This window comes from Scyliorhinus canicula, chromosome 15 (assembly GCF_902713615.1).
Source record: "Scyliorhinus canicula chromosome 15, sScyCan1.1, whole genome shotgun sequence".
NCBI classification, from domain to species: domain Eukaryota; kingdom Metazoa; phylum Chordata; class Chondrichthyes; order Carcharhiniformes; family Scyliorhinidae; genus Scyliorhinus; species Scyliorhinus canicula.
In genome coordinates, this window is record NC_052160.1 from 146,183,949 (window position 1) to 146,199,955 (window position 16,007).

Here is a 16,007-nt window from a genome sequence, read left to right on the forward strand (position 1 = left end):
GCAGACTGGTTGAGATTATTCTGGGCACAGAAAATTTTACTGACCTAGTGCCCAATATCTTTGCCTACCCCTGGCCACCAGCATATTCCTTTAATTTTCTCCCCAGTGGCTTCTGCTCCTTGAAGGCCCTGGACATCGTGACACTTGTGTATGATTTGGTTCCAGTCCTGTGCTGGCACCACATACCATCCATCTTTCGGGACAAGTCCGTCCTTCATGGTCATTTTGCCCCAGGACAAGTTCGAACTTGCCCTTATTCGCCTCGGATCAGTGTCTGTGTTTATTGGGCCTGTCTGAATTCCCATCAGGCCTGGCGGTTCAAGCTGTTTGCTGCTGCTTAATTTAAATTGTTCAATTGCGTATCTAGCCCAGCTTTTAGGCTGTTGGTCATTTTGTCACACACCACTTGAACAACCTTGGTGAACAGTCAAGGTAAGAGACGGTATCCAGCCAAAGGGAAATACTTACTTAAACTCCAATTGGTTGTCACACAGAATTGAAGTTATGTTCTCCAGTTGTCCAGAACCATTGCCAGTCTTGCACCAACTAGAGAACAGGCCATCCTAGATTGGGTACTGTGTAATGAAAACAGAATCATTAGCAGTCTAGTTATGCAAGGCCCCTTGGGGATGCGTGACCATAATATGATAGCATTTTTCATCAAGCTCGAGAGTGAAATAGTTGATTCTGAGACTAGGGTCCTGAATCTTAATAAAGGAAACTAAGATGATATGAGGCGCAAGTTGGCTTTGGTTTATTGGGGAACGTTACTTAAAGGGATGACAATGGATAGGCAATGGCAAACATTCAAGGATTGGATTGGATTGGATTTATTTATTGTCACGTGTACCGAGGTGCAGTGAAAAGTATTTTTCTGCAAGCAGCTCAACAGATCATTCAGTACATGGGAAGAAAAGGGAATTAAACAGAATTCAAGAAAATACATGAGAATACATAATAGGGCAACACAATATATACAATGTAACTACATAAGCATTGGCATCGGATGAAGCATACATGGGTGTAGTGTTAATGAGGTCAGTCCATAAGAGGGCCATTTAGGAGTCTGGTGACAGTGGGGAAGAAGCTGTTTTTGAGTCTGTTCGTGCGTGTTCTCAGACTTCTGAATCTCCTGCCCGATGGAAGAAGTTGGAAAAGTGAGTTAGCCGGGTGGGAGGGATCCTTGATTATGCTGCCTGCTTTCCCCCGGCAGCGGGAGGTGTAGATGGAATCAATGGATGGGAGGCAGGTTCGTGTGATGGACTGGGCGGTATTCACGACTCTCTGAAGTTCCTTGCGGTCCTGGGCCGAGCAGTTGCCATACCAGGCTGTGATGCAGCCCGATAGGATGCTCTCTATAGTGCATCTGTAAAAGTTGGTAAGGGTTAATGTGGACATGCCGAATTTCCTTAGTTTCTTGAGGAAGTATAGGCGCTGTTGTGCTTTCTTGGTGATAGCGTCGACGTGAGTGGACCAGGAAAGATTTTTGGTGATGTGCACCCCTAGGAATTTGAAACTGCTCACCATCTCTACCTCGGCTCCGTTGATGCTGACAGGGGTGTGTACAGTACTTTGCTTCCTGAAGTCGATGACCAGCTCTTTAGTTTTGCTGGCATTGAGGGAGAGATTGTTGTCGTTACACCACTCCGCTAGGTTCTCTATCTCCCTCCTGTATTCGGACTCATCGTTATTCGAGATCCGGCCCACTATGGTCGTATCGTCAGCAAACTTGTAGATGGAGTTGGAACCAAGTTTTGCCATGCAGTCGTGTGTGTACAGGGAGTAGAGTAGGGGGCTAAGTACGCAGCCTTGCGGGGCACCGGTATTGAGGACTATTGTGGAGGAGGTGTTGATTTTTGTTGGTTAGAAAGTCAAGGATCCAGTTGCAGAGTGGAGAGCCAAGTCTTAGGTTTTGGAGCTTTGATATGAGCTTGGCTGGGATTATGGTGTTGAAGGCGGAGCTGTAGTCAATAAATAGGAGTCTGATGTAGGAGTCCTTGTTTTCGAGATGCTCTAGGGATGAGTGTAGGGCCAGGGAAATGGCGTCTGATGTGGACCGGTTGCGATGGTATGCGAATTGAAGTGGGTCAAGGCGTTCTGGGAGTATGGAGGTGATGCGCTTCATGATCAGCCTCTCGAAGCACTTCATTACAACTGACGTCAGGGCCACCGGGCGGTAGTCATTGAGGCACGTTGCCTGGTTCTTCTTTGGTACCGGTATGATGGTGGTCTTCTTGAAGCAGGTGGGGACCTCGGAGTGGAGTAGGGATAGGTTAAAGATGTCTGTGAAGGAGGAGCCTTCATGGAGGAGCTGCAGCAACTGTTTATTCCTGAATGGCACAAAGGTAAAATGGGAAAGGTGGCCAAACCAGGGCCTACAAGGGAAATTAAAGATAGTATTGGATCCAAGGCAGAAGCATACAGATTGGCAAAGAAAAAACAACAGATCTGAGGACTGGGAGCAGTTTAGAATTCAGCAAATGAGGGTCAAGGGATTGATTAAGAAAGGGAAAATAGAGTACTAAAGTAAGGTTATGGGAAACAAAAACTGACTGTAAAAGTTTCTATAGATACATGAAGAGAAAAGGATTGGTGCAGACAAATGTAGACCCTTACAGTCAGAAACGGGAATGTATAATCGGACACAAAGAAATGGCTGAGCAACTAAATACATACTTTGGTTCTGTCTTCACAAATAATTACACCAATCAGATAATAGAAATGAAAGGGACAATGCTGGAAAATCTCAGCAGGTCTGGCAGCATCTGTAGGGAGAGAAAAGAGCTAACATTTCGAGCCCGATGACTCTTTCTCAAAGCTCACAAAAGATCAGATGGAGCTTTGACAAAGAGTCATTGGACTTGAAACGTTAGCTCTTTTCTGTCCCTACAGATGCTGCCAGACTTGCTGAGATTTTCCAGCATTTTCTCTTTTGTTTCAGATTCCAGCATCCGCAGTAATTTGCTTTTATCCTGGAATATTGTGTGCAGTTTTGGTCTCCTTATCTGAGGAAGGATGTTCTTGCTCTCGAGGGAGTGCAGCGAAGGTTTACCAGACTGATTCCTGGGATGGTGGGACTGATGTACGAGGAGAGGTTGAATCGGTTAGGATTGTATTTGCTGGAGTTCAGAAGAATGAGGGGGAATTTCACAAAATCTATAAAATTCTAACAGGACTGGACAGGGTAGATGCAGGAAGGATGTTCCCAATGGTGGGTGTCCAGAAGCAGGGGTCACAATCTGAGGGTACGGGGTAGACCATTTAGGACAGAGATGAGAAATTTCTTCACCCAGGGAGTGGTGAGACTGGGGAAGTCTTTACCACAGGAAGTAGTTGAGGTCAAAATATTGTATACTTTGAAGAAGCAGTTAGATATAGCACTTGGGGCGATGGGAATCAAAAGATATGGGGAAAGCGGGATTAGGGTATTGTGTTTGATGATCAACCGGATCACAATGAATGGCGGAGTGGGCTCCAAGGGGGGGAAATGGCCGCCTCCTATTTTCTGTGTTGATTTGGAGTATTGTCAGTTTTGCGCATCACGTCTCAAAGAATATTTTGGCCTTGGAAGGGCTGAAGGAGTTAAATTCTAAGAACAGATTGTATAACCTTGGGTTAGTATTTCCTTGGGTTTAGACAGCTTTAGAGTGATCCATCAGGTTCTTTCAAATGATAAAGTGGATACATTGAAAATATTTCCTCTGATGGAAGAATCCAGAAGAATGGGGCATAATTTAATGTATGGGGCTGGTTTAGCACATTGCGATAAACAGCTGACTTGTAATGCAGAACAATGCCAGCAGCGTGGGTTCAATTCCTGTACCGGCCTCCTCGAACAGGTGCCGGAATGTGGCGACTAGGGGCTTTTCACAGTAACTTCATTGAAGCCTACTTGTGACAATAAGCGATTATTATTATTAAAAATTAGAATTGGGCTATTTAGATGGCAGTTTTTCACACAGGGAACGAACTGGAGTGGGACTGTGGAATATTGATTTCCCACACTTCCCTCAGCGTCACACTCCCACTTCCCCAAAACCCTGTGAATGATGCATCTCTTGAAACTTTGACAACAGAAATGAATAGATTTTTTTTGTTAGTAAGGGCATAAGAGGACCAGGGAGCAAAGGTGGGTAAATGGATTTGTCGTACAGATCAGTTGTGACCTAATGGAATGGTGGAACAGGTGCAAACGGTTGACAGCCAAATCCTGTTCTCTCTCCCCCTCCCTCAAGTTGTAATTCCTAAAGTTATAGTTTCAGTTGCACTGGTGGTGACCGGGTGCCTCAGTTGCGTGATCTTTGTGTGTGAGCAGAGCCTGAAATTTGGCAGTCACCCCGAGGCCAGGATCGAATCCGGGTCCTCGGCTCTGTGAGGCAGCAGTGCTAACCACTGCCCCACTGTGATACCTTTGTCATTGCCTAACATTCCTGTCTCTCAAATCAGTTTGCTTTCATCAACAGGAAATGTTCAGTAGTAAAGGGAAGCCAGTATCCTGGTTTCTTCCTTGCCTGTCCTCCGGTCTCTCAGCTGAGGCCGATTTTAGTGATCTAATTGGCATCTGTAACTTAATATAAATTTGTCATATTATAATGTGATTGGTCAATATGCCTAAGCACTACTGTATACATCATTGTGTATTTGCCCATCAAACCATATTAGGAAGCTAAATAATACACTTTAAGTTTCCAACTACAGTGTGGCAGAGAAAATAACATTTTATATTAGGGAATACATAACACAGAGCTTTAGAAAGGATCACTGGGAGGGAGGAACATTTTATCCATATAGAAACAATGATGTTTAAAAAATAACTTTGAATTTGCAGTTAATAGCTGAAAAAGAGGACATGAAAAGATTGTGTTCTAAAATCTTAAATTGCTAAAACACGATTGACTGAACACTATTTTTATAAGCAAATTATCCCCTTCTGTCATTACCACACATTGCACCCTCCATGGAATTACAGTCCTAGCAAGCAGTCCATCCTTGCTCCCAGAATTTAGTGGGTTCTCCCATATTGCCACTTTGCCAAGTAGTAACTTTGAATGTCGAGAGGCTCTTTCCTCAATTTTCAAAAGAGTTTCCGAAATCCACAACCAGCAGTGAAGCCTGTTGCAATGATTCTTCCCTTCGACAGCACCAGAGCGGAGCACGCTGAATCCTAATGCGGCAGCAGGGTGTGGCTTTTCAATTAGAGACGGTCCCTGTCCAGCATTCAGTTTTGGTCGTCTACAAAGTCAAACAGCCTGTGATCTCTGGCCACACAAAACTACTGTCAGTCTGTGATATTCATAGCTTTGTAGAGAAGCCTCTAACCTGATCTCAAAAATGGCTTGCTCTGCCCACTTGCCATGACAATGTGCAATACATTAACCTTGCACTCGGAGAGAAATACTGATGAGGGATTGTTGACTCTGGATCTATCATCTTAGCAGTAAATGGACAGTTTACATCACAACTATTTACAAGTTGATGCCGACAACGGAATACTGATCCAATGTGAACTCAGACTGCTACCATTGTCTCCAGGCATAAATGCACCTTCTTCCCAATAAAACAACTCAAGCCTCCTTTGATCTTCAACAATCAAACCATCCATTAATGTCAGGCAGACTTCAGAACAGATCACATGACTCCTTCAATTTAACCTAAATTTAAAGACACAATCCAAAATATAATAATCCTTTAGACCTCAACAAAGGTTGTGTACGGTATTTTTATGTTTTCATGTACATTTTTAACTTTGCTGCAATCTTTTGCTACTTAAAACAAATATGTGCATGTATTGAGAATCTGAATCATACTTTTGGATGGAAATTGTGACCAGACATAATTGTGTTTAATTGGCATTTTGGTGATGTATGCTGGCATGTCTTGAGAAGTTACAGCCAATATATACACTGGACAGAAAACTGCTCTTAACGTAGTGAGGACCAATAATTGAATTATTATGGTTTTCTGATTCAACATCAGATTGAAGTTTGCATGTTAACTCCTGTATATTAGGATTGAGAATCAAACTGTTTGATAACATACTCCGAGATCTAATTGGAGTATCATAGTGCATGTTAGAATAACATAGTAATGGGGTCAAAAACATTCCACCAAACAAAAGGTTTTATATGCTTATCGAGTAAGATAACGTTAAAATTTAAATGCAAATAAAAGGGTTATTATAATTAGCTTAGAAAAGGTACAAATTGAAATTTTTGCATGTCCAACTAATAAACCTATAACATAGGCTTGGATTGTGGCCTGCTATTTGTGTACCCCGCATTAGTTGAACCCTGTCTACCAACAGCGATATAACACAACAAATATTTAAAATAAAAACAACCCCTCTTTTTCGATTGATTTTCCTCTTTCAGGACAGGAGACTTTTACTATGGGACAGAAGGAATTCCAAACCAGCATTGCGGATTGGTGTGTATCTTGCCTCCATTTGGTGATGTCTGTGTTTGATCAATAGTAATTTCAACTTCCGGCTTGCTCTCTGCATTTTTTGTTAGTTTGTGCTGTCTAAAAGACCAGTTTTAATATCCAGGTCCTATATGTAGAAACCTAAATATGTCTCCTTCTCATCCCTAGTTAATACTGTTTGCATTTAGAAAGTCTTTAATACAAACTGGCAGCAAATTATTGCAACGTTCCATAGTTTGATAAAATGATGTCTATTGTTTAGCTCAGCTGAAGTGTAGATGGACTGTAACAGAGTTTATTACACTATTGTGAGCTATTTGGGCAATATCTACACATCCTTCATCATGACTAGATTGTCTCTAAACCTGATTGTAAATGCAGTGTCAGCAGAATTTGTTTTAGAATTTTAGAAGCAGGGCTAATATTCATGTTGCAAATGGAAGGAGTGGAAGGATAAATTGGGAAGTACCGATTAGCCAATGCTAAGCTTGGGTTTTAAGTCGAGAGGAAGAGTGAACGGTATCGGATTTTCAAGGTTCCAATGTTCTTAGAAGGAATGAATCAGATAGGCTGCTGTAAACTTACAAAAGAAGAATTCTGTTGTATTAACTGTTAATCCAGTTCGTGATGAGTTTTTCTAAATGTTAAATCTGATTTCAGAAATGGGATTATTACGCTGTTCTCCTACCACTGTAACATGGCATCCACAAAAAGAACAAGTCATTGCTTTTGGTAATGTAATTCCAAATCAACAGTTTGTGCTTGTTTATTTCTTTTCAACATCAACTTGTATTAATTGAAATAAATGTGTTGTTTTCCAATTGGCAGGAATTGACTAGTGGGATATCGCAGGGATCTGTGCTAGGACCCCAACTGTTCACAGAATATATCAATGATTTGGGCAAGGGAACTAAATGTGTTGTCTCCAAATTTGCAGGTGATACAAAATTGTGTGGGAAGGTGAGCTGTGAAGAGGATGTAGAGATGCTTCAGAGGGATTTGGACAGTCTTGTGTGATGCAGGATTATGTGGATAAATGAGTTATCCGCTTCTCTAGCAGAATTAGAAAGGCAGATTATTATTTGAATGGGTGTAAATTGAGAGAGATGGCTACTCGCTGAGACCTTGGTGTCTGTGCATCAGTCACTGGAAGTAAGCGCACAGGTACAGCAGGCAGTAAAGAAGGCAAATGGTACGTTGGCCTTCATAACAAGAGGATTTGAGTATCGTTGAATCATAGAATTTACAGGACAGTGTAGAAATAGAAATGTTTTACTACAACTGTATAGGGCATTAATGAGGCCACACCTGGAGTATTGTGTGCAGTTTTGATGTCCTTATCAGAGGACGGATGTTCTTGCTATGGAGGGAGTGCAGCGACGGTTTACCAGGCTGATTCCTGGGACGGTGGGACTGTTATATCAGGAGAGACTAAATCGGATGGGATGGTATTTATTGGAGTTTTGAAGCGTGAGACGGGATTTCACAGAAACTTACAAAATTTTTACAGGATTAGACAGGGTAGATTCAGAATGAATGTTCCCAACGGTGGGGGTGCCCAGAACTAGAGGTCATAGTTTGAGGATAAGGGGTAAACATTTTAGGACTGAGGTGAGGAGAAATTTCTTCACCCAGAGAGTGGTGAATCTGGAATTCGCTACCTCAGAAAGTAGTTGAGGCGAAACCATTGTGTAATTTCAAGAAGGAATTCGATATTGTTCTTGGGGCTGAAGGGAGCAGGGGATATGGGGGGAAGGCGGGATAAGGCTATTGAGTTGGATGATCATAATGAATGGTGGAGCAGGCTCGAAGGGCCAAATGGCCTCTTTCAATTTTGTACACTTAGGCAATTAGAAAGGTAAACATCTGGTGTGAGATCTGATAAAAGGGAAAGACAACAGGTATGCTAGACTTGTGAACATGCACTGTTAAATTCATTATCGCTAATCACGTATATGAAAATATGCATTTCTGTTTAAATTATTATATTTAAATTCTCCATTGCTGCTATTTTTGTGACTTTGTAACAACTATCCAATATGTTTTACAGTGTGTTAATTCACCACATTATTTCTAAACAAATTCTTTTCAGAATTGTAAAGAATTAACTTTGAGAATAAGAAAATAATGACTGGAAAGTGGCCACAGACTAAACAAGCCTTTAGTTTCCAAAGACCTTTCAGAATTTGTATTTCCTGACACACTTGAATAATCACAATTAAAATTTGATTGAATTGGGAAGTTAATAACTTGTAATGTGTATCGGTTTATGTAAAATTACATTTTTCTGCAATAATCAGCCACTATCAAATCTCTGACTAATATTTCAGAGATGTTTTTAATCTACATTATTCTGTACTTAAATGATCTGATTTGCATTGAATCTAGACCATTTGTTTAAAACTGTCTGCTTCTATATTTAATAGAACTCATAATTTCCTTGGTGTATTAAATTTTGGTAATAGGCTATTTTTCTTTTTAATGGTTTATGCCCCCTATTTTTGTTATCATAAAAGATAATGCTGTTTTTCTACAACTTAAAGCCATATGTTAACCAACATATTTTAATACTTTTAGTTCTAAATTGCATCTTTCATAAAACTGTTTTTTTCTCTATCTAAACTCTTTGGGATTCATTCAGACAATAATGTTATAGTTTTGTTAGTTGTTTTTCTAAAGCTACATTTTTAAAATTTAACAGGAACTGAAAACGGAATTGTTGGTGTAAAAAGCTTACAGAAACAGTCTGATTCAGTTCTGACATCGGCAGTGCATTCACGGACTGTTTCTGGGCTGCAGTTTTCCTCACACAGGTAACCTGATAGTCTCTTTCATAAACACTGGATAGCTTGTTAAAAATTTATAATGAATGAATATTCCTGTGCCTGTGTTAACAGAAGTGATTAATGGTGGGAAATGTTTTTTTATTTTTGATATATGAGAATACTGCCATGTTTTGCTGTACAGTATTTACAGTGAAACTGCCCCTGCCTTTCTTTTTCCTCATCCAGTGTTAAAGAAGTGAGTGCATCACTTAATCCTGCAAATTTTCTTTCCTGAAAAGTGCCCTATTAGGTGCATTCAGTATTCATACCAGTCCACAGAAAATTGTTCAGAACTTTGTCAAAAAATTGTATGAAACGTTGCAGAGGATGTGCAGTGCATGTAGGGATACTCTTCAACTAAAGGAAAGATATATGTAAAACCCTTTCATCTTGCAGGGAGTAATGTTTCATCATTTATTTTGCAGCTGTCCCCTTTTAGCTTCAGTCAGTGAAGACTGTTCGCTGGCTGTTGTTGACATCAATCTCTCTGAAGTGTAAGTGAATGAAGATCCTGCAATATGTGCAGAAATTTATTACTTTAACTGTAGCAAAATCATTTCTAGTTTGTGTGTATAAATTGATCCTTTTCAAACATTTTGTTTTTAGGTTTAGGAATAAATCACACAAGGACTTTGTTCGTAGTGTGTGCTGGTCACCTCTGAATTCTGATGTGCTCAGTACTGCAGGATGGGACCATCAGGTTCTACATCACACGGTCGCCTTAGACAAGGATGTCGACACGGCATGAGAAGATGATGTAATATTCAAAATGCTTCTTTTGTACCTTTTCTATTGCCATGTTACATCTTTGAAACTGTTCCGAGAGTAATCACGCAGGAGTATCTTTGCTAAACTCAAACACCAGGGTAGAGAAAAGAGGTGGCGGTGGGGGAGTGCGGTGTGAGGGAATCATTCTTAGCACTCCAAATTTCTGTTTGTAAAAGTCACTAACCTCACCAAAATCTGTGTATCCACCTAGTTCTGCTCTGTGAGAGCAGATTATGAGTCAGATGACAATGTTTATCTTATTTGTGGGCCTGTAGAATGCCATGTTTTAGAAATGGGTAGCCAGCTGGGCTTCTGATATTCTTAATTCAGTGGCTTGAGATATATTTTGGTAGCCTGGAGCTACTGGATTACTGTGAATTTTGATCCCTGCTACAGTATTTCACATGTTTAGGATGAGGAAGAAAAGGATTAAAAATAAACTTTTAAAAGTGGTATAAATTTGTCAGTTTTAATTTTGTGTATACTCTCTCATTGTTGCAGAAACTATCCCATATCCCACTGCAAGAGTATATTTTACAAAGCTCATAGCAGAAGGTCAAGTAAAATTCAGCATGGATCAAACAACACTGACCACAAATGTGACAGTGGGTGGGCCAATGTAGGGCGCACTTTCGGAGGGTCGGTGCAGACCTGATGGGCCGAATGGCCTCCACCTGTACTGAGGTACGATAGGAGTGAAGGCACTTTGTAAAAATAAATAAAGAACTGGATGGAGGCTATTCTGCTATTATTAGTGAATTTCTGAATTCACTTTCTGTAAAAGGTCACTCCCTGGGCATGTATAAATGCACTGGTAACAGTTTTACATTAGGAACCCTGGTATACCCTCATGCCCAGGGAACGGCAAGGTGTATGTCAAAGTATACAATCTCTTTTAGATTATTTGTAATGGCCATTAAATTGAGATGAATCTATCATTATCTATGAAGAGAGAGTGTGTGATGATGATGCTCAGAGCTCGTGCTGATTTAAGAGGTTTGTTTACGGAATTGTGGACGTGTGTAAGTAAAAATACCATGACCGGTCCAGGGAACATCACACATTTACTGCTTTGTCACTATCTCAGATTTTGTTAACACTGCACATAGATGAAGCCTTTTTAACTGTCCTTTTTCTGGAGGGTTGAGGGTTAATAAAAATCGTGCTGGAGACCTTGATGGTATGTTTAGATTAATCACCATCCATACTGACTATAAAATCATAGAATTGACAGTGCAGAAGGAGGCCCAGCGCCCCATCGAGTCTGCACCGGCCCTTGGAAGGAACACCCCACTTTAATCCCAAACCTCCACCCTATCCCCATAACCCAGTAAACCCATCCAACGTTTTGGACACCACGGGCAATTTATCATGGCCAATCCACCTAACCTGCACTTCTTTGGACTGAGGGAGGAAACCCACACAGACACAGGGAGAATGTGCAGACTCCGCACAGACAATGACCCAAGCCGGGAATCGAACCAGGGAGTCTGGAGCTGTGAAGCAACTGTGCTAACCACTGTGCTACCGTGCTGCCCTGGAGCATGGAATGGAGAACAGTAGAAAGAATAGAGTGAGTGAAAATAAAGAAAAAGATAATCTTTCATGACATCAGAACATCTCAAATGTGCTTGATAATCAATTAAGTACTTTTGAAGATTAGTCACTTTTAATGCAGGAAATGTACCAGCCAGTTTGTCACTGCAGCAGTTCCACAATGATCAGAAAATCTGTTTTATTGTTGTTTGTTAAGGAATAAATATTGACCAGCATACTGGGAAAAACTCCCCTTCTCTTTGAGATTTACCAGGATGCTGCCTGGATTGGAGGGTAATTCTCATGAGGAAAGGTTGAGGGAGCTAGGGCTTTTCTCATTGGAGCGAAGGAGGGTGAGAGGTGACTTAATTGAGGTGTGTAAGATGATGAGAGGGATAGATAGAGTGGATGTTCAGCGACTTGGGTGGATGTAGCTGTTACAAGGGGGCATAACTATAAGGTTCACGGTGGAAGATATAGGAGGGATGTCAGAGGTAGGTTCTTTACTCAGAGAGTGGTTGGGGTGTGGAACGCACTCCCAGCTATGGTAGTGGAGTCGGACACTTTAGGAACTGTCAAGCGATTATTGGATAGGCATATGGAGTGCACGAGAATGATTGGGAGTAGGTTGATTTGATCTTAGTTTCAGACTAGTTCGGCACAACATCGTGGGCCGAAGGGCCTGTACTGTGCTGTACAGTTCTATGTTCTATGTTTATGTTGACTTCGGGGTGCAGATACTTCCAATAGAACTACGCTTGAATATCAGCCTCGGTTGGGCGGTGCAGTGGTTAGCACTTCTGCCTCACAGTGCCGAGGTTCCAGGTTCGATCCCGGCTCTGAGTCACTGTCCGTGTGGAGTTTGCACATTCTCCACATGTTTGCATGGGTTTCGCCCCCACAACCCAAAATATGTGCAAGGTAGGTGGATTGGCCACACTAAAGTGCCCCTTAATTGGAAAAAATGAATTGGGAACTCTAAATAGTTTTTAAAGAAAATTTAAAAAGATTTTTTAAAAATGTATCAGCCTCGGTTATCTGCTACGGCTGGAGTAATACTTGAATCCACAACCTTGTGCGTCAAAGTTCAGTGTTAGCACAGAGCCAGAATGAGCAATGAGGTGGCGATCATGTTAGAGCGGATTGGACAGTTTATTTGTTGGTTTTAAACTTAATATGCAAGCTGTGCTACACATCCCATGTCTGGGCAATGAAGGGATCAAAGTTAAAAATAAGATTTTGAAAATAAGATGAAATGTTTTTATATCTTAATAAGCAAAGGTATTTATCCTTGGGGTCACGCTCAAAATCCTCAGGGTCAAAATTTCATCTACACACTAGTTTCCTCATTTATTTAAATATTTAATCTTCAGTGTCAAAGGCAACGTCTGTAATATCTCTCGATATTTTCAGTGTTGAAACATTAAATATTTCATGATGGAAGCCCTTTCTTGTTGAGCCACCTTGGTGATCCTACTCGGCTGTTATATTTTCTGATGTTTTTCAAGAAGTTTTTTGATTTTGTTCTCGTGAGAAGAACATTGTGTATCAGGTGGTTCAGTTAAGAGTGGCAATTGTACTTTACCATTTTGGACAATACATTGAAGGTGGCTCTTTTTCCACTTTATTCTCGCACACCTCTGATCTAATACCATAATCATGTAGAAGGTTTGCCTCAATTATGATGATTTTAGATGAAGATCCCCATAAAGCATCTTGGTCCCTTACTTGCAGCAATGGTGGTTCTTTAACTGTTGCTCTCTGTCAACCTCATGCTCTCGCCTCTTCATCTCCCCAGGCCATCTGTCACTTTGCTTTTCCAAGTAATAACGTGTAGTTGCCTCAGTATAATTTGCATGAAACAAAATATCATTTGGGGGGGAAATATGAAGTCGTCGAGGATTTATTAAGTAAATTTGTCACATTCTTGACATGTATGGCTATGGTTGATTAAAGCATATCTTTGAGTTATGTTGGCAGCAAAGACAGTGTAGGCAGCGTTGTGAGATCCTGTGCGAGGAGGCCAAAATTGCCCCTCTTCCGCTGGGGTGGGGGGTCCAAGGTATCATCCCACCAAGCTTGGGTGAGATTGGCCATCATTCCATTTTCACTGGAGTGACACAAGGTGGTGGTTAGGTGGTTAGAAGTGAACCAGCATTCTATTCCTTCATCACTACTGATAGAATAAATAATTTCCTTCCGGTGGCAGCCATGAGCTGAGAGGTGACACGAAAGGTGGCTCCCTCTTTGGAACTTCTTATCCAGCCCTTTTAACCTGTCAAATGGATAACAAAACTACCATGAAATCTCCCCCAGCCTCTTCCCCCAATTATTACCCAAACGACTGACATGCCATCGAACCAGCAAAAGTCGGGAAAGTAAAACCAAAACCCCAGAACAAGGACCACGTGGAGCGAAACAGATTGGCGCGTGGCGGAGCCAGCAGGATCGCCACCGCTGGCCCACCCATCGCTGGAGCAACCGATGGAGCTTCTCTCGAGCTCCAGAAGCACAAAGAGACTCAATAAAAGAGGACCTTAAGTCGGCTACAAGGTCGGCAATAGGAACAACATTGGCCCCTGTACAGGAAGCGATAGGCGGAGCGGAGCCTGGAGACCCAGGAGGTGACAGTGCAGGACCTGGAAAAATCAGCCACCAATCAGGGCGAGCGATCACCTCGTTCGAAGCAGAGGTAGCAAGGATTTTTTTTAAAATGTATTTTATTACGAACATGTATCGAAACAGATTACAGCAAATAAACACCCCAGGATGCATACTTCCCAGCAATCAACTATACAGTCTGTACAAACGTTACCCTTACCAAGGCAGGTAAGTTAAGGAGAACAGGTCCCGTTGACACAATCTGAGAATTGTCGGGCTACCAGAGGGCAGGAACCCGATGGGATACATTGCATAGTGGCACAGTAGTACAGTGGGTAGCACTTGCTTCAAAGCGCCAGGTTCCTTGGTTCGATTCCCAGCTCGGGTCGCTATCTGGAGTCTGCATGTTCTCCCGTGTCTGCGTAGGTTACCTCCGGGTGCTCCAGTTTCCTCCCACAAGTCCCAGAAGACGTGCTGTTTGGTGAATTGGACATTCTGAAATCTCCCTCTGTGTACCCGAACACGCGCTGAAATGTGGCGGCCAGGGGATTTTCACAGTAACTTCATTGCAGTGTTAATGTAAGCCTACTTGTGACAATAAAGATTATTATTAGAATGGTACTCAGGAAACTGGTCGGGAGGGCAACATGGTGGCGCAATTGTTAGCACTGCTGCCTCACGGCGCCGAGGTCCCAGGTTCGATCCTGGCTCTGGGTCACTGTCCGTGTGAAGTTTGCACATTCTCCCCGTGTTTACGTGGGTTTCACCCCCACAACCCAAGAATGGGCAGGTTAAGTGGATTGGAAAAAATGAATTGGGTACTCTAAATTTGTAACAAAAAAAAGGTAACTGGTTGAGGAGAAAGGCTTTGCCAAGCCCCCTGAAATGGACGGGGCCCACAGGTCGCCCCCACAAAAGCCCAAGTCAGGGGAACCATCACTGGCGATAATCGCAAAACTGCATAAGTTCCAAGACAAGGAGTGGGTTTTTAACTGGGTGAAGAGCAGGTGCCATCTACCAGGAAATCGGAGCCGACCTGGCCAAGGGGCGAGCGGAGTTTAACACGGCCAAATCAGCACTATTTAAAAATAAGGTGCAGTTTGGCATATTGTACCTGGCGAGACCCCCAGTGGAAGGCAGTGGTGTAGTAGAATTGTCACTGGACTAATAATCCAGAGACTCTGGGGACTCGAGTTCAAATTCCACTAGGGGAGATGGTGAAATTTAAACTCAATAAAATATCTGGAATTATAAGTCTAATGATGACCATGAAACCATTGCTGTTTGTCGTAAAAACCCATCTGGTTCACTAATGTTCTTTAGCGAAGGTAATTGGCATCCTTACCTGGTCTGGCCTACATGTGACTCCAGACCCACAGCAATGTGGTTGACTCTGGGTAATAAATGCTGGCCCAGCCAGCGATGCCCACATCCCATGAATGAATTTAAAAAAAACTATGGGTCACGTTTAACAGCAAAGAACATTATTTTGACATGCGGAGGAAGTGAACAGTTCAAAAGGATGGACTTGGAAAGAAGCAACAAGAGACAATCAAGAACTCTTAACTTTGGCTTTCTTTTTGTTCCTTGAACCTGCACACTCTAAGGGGGTCGGGGAAACTGTACTTTGAGACAGGAAGGAGGTGGGGGAAGAAGAACTTGATGGGTGTTATGGGCTAGGAAAACTCCAAAGTATATCATGGAGTTCACCTGACCTACAACTGTTAATTGATTTTGGTTAAGATGAACATAAGGACCTGCCTTTCAGGTGTTATTCAACAGAGGCCTGAAGCACTTTTAGTTAACATTTTTATAAACTACAAACATAAATACCCCACACAGCTACAGTACTCT

At 42.0% G+C, this 16,007-nt stretch overlaps 1 protein-coding gene across 1 annotated transcript in view; it reads left to right on the top strand.

Annotated features, from left to right (window-relative positions):
* The window catches only part of LOC119978335 (methylosome protein 50-like), a 33,967-nt gene extending 23,496 nt beyond the window's left edge, over positions 1-10,471 (top strand). The window contains exons 5-9 of the mRNA XM_038819901.1: positions 6,372-6,426; positions 7,084-7,155; positions 9,125-9,236; positions 9,674-9,742; positions 9,855-10,471. Of these exons, the coding sequence (XP_038675829.1) occupies positions 6,372-6,426; positions 7,084-7,155; positions 9,125-9,236; positions 9,674-9,742; positions 9,855-9,996 (450 nt within the window). The 3' untranslated portion in view covers positions 9,997-10,471. The remainder of the gene's footprint in view (positions 1-6,371; positions 6,427-7,083; positions 7,156-9,124; positions 9,237-9,673; positions 9,743-9,854) is intronic.
* The last annotated feature ends 5,536 nt before the right edge of the window (positions 10,472-16,007 follow it).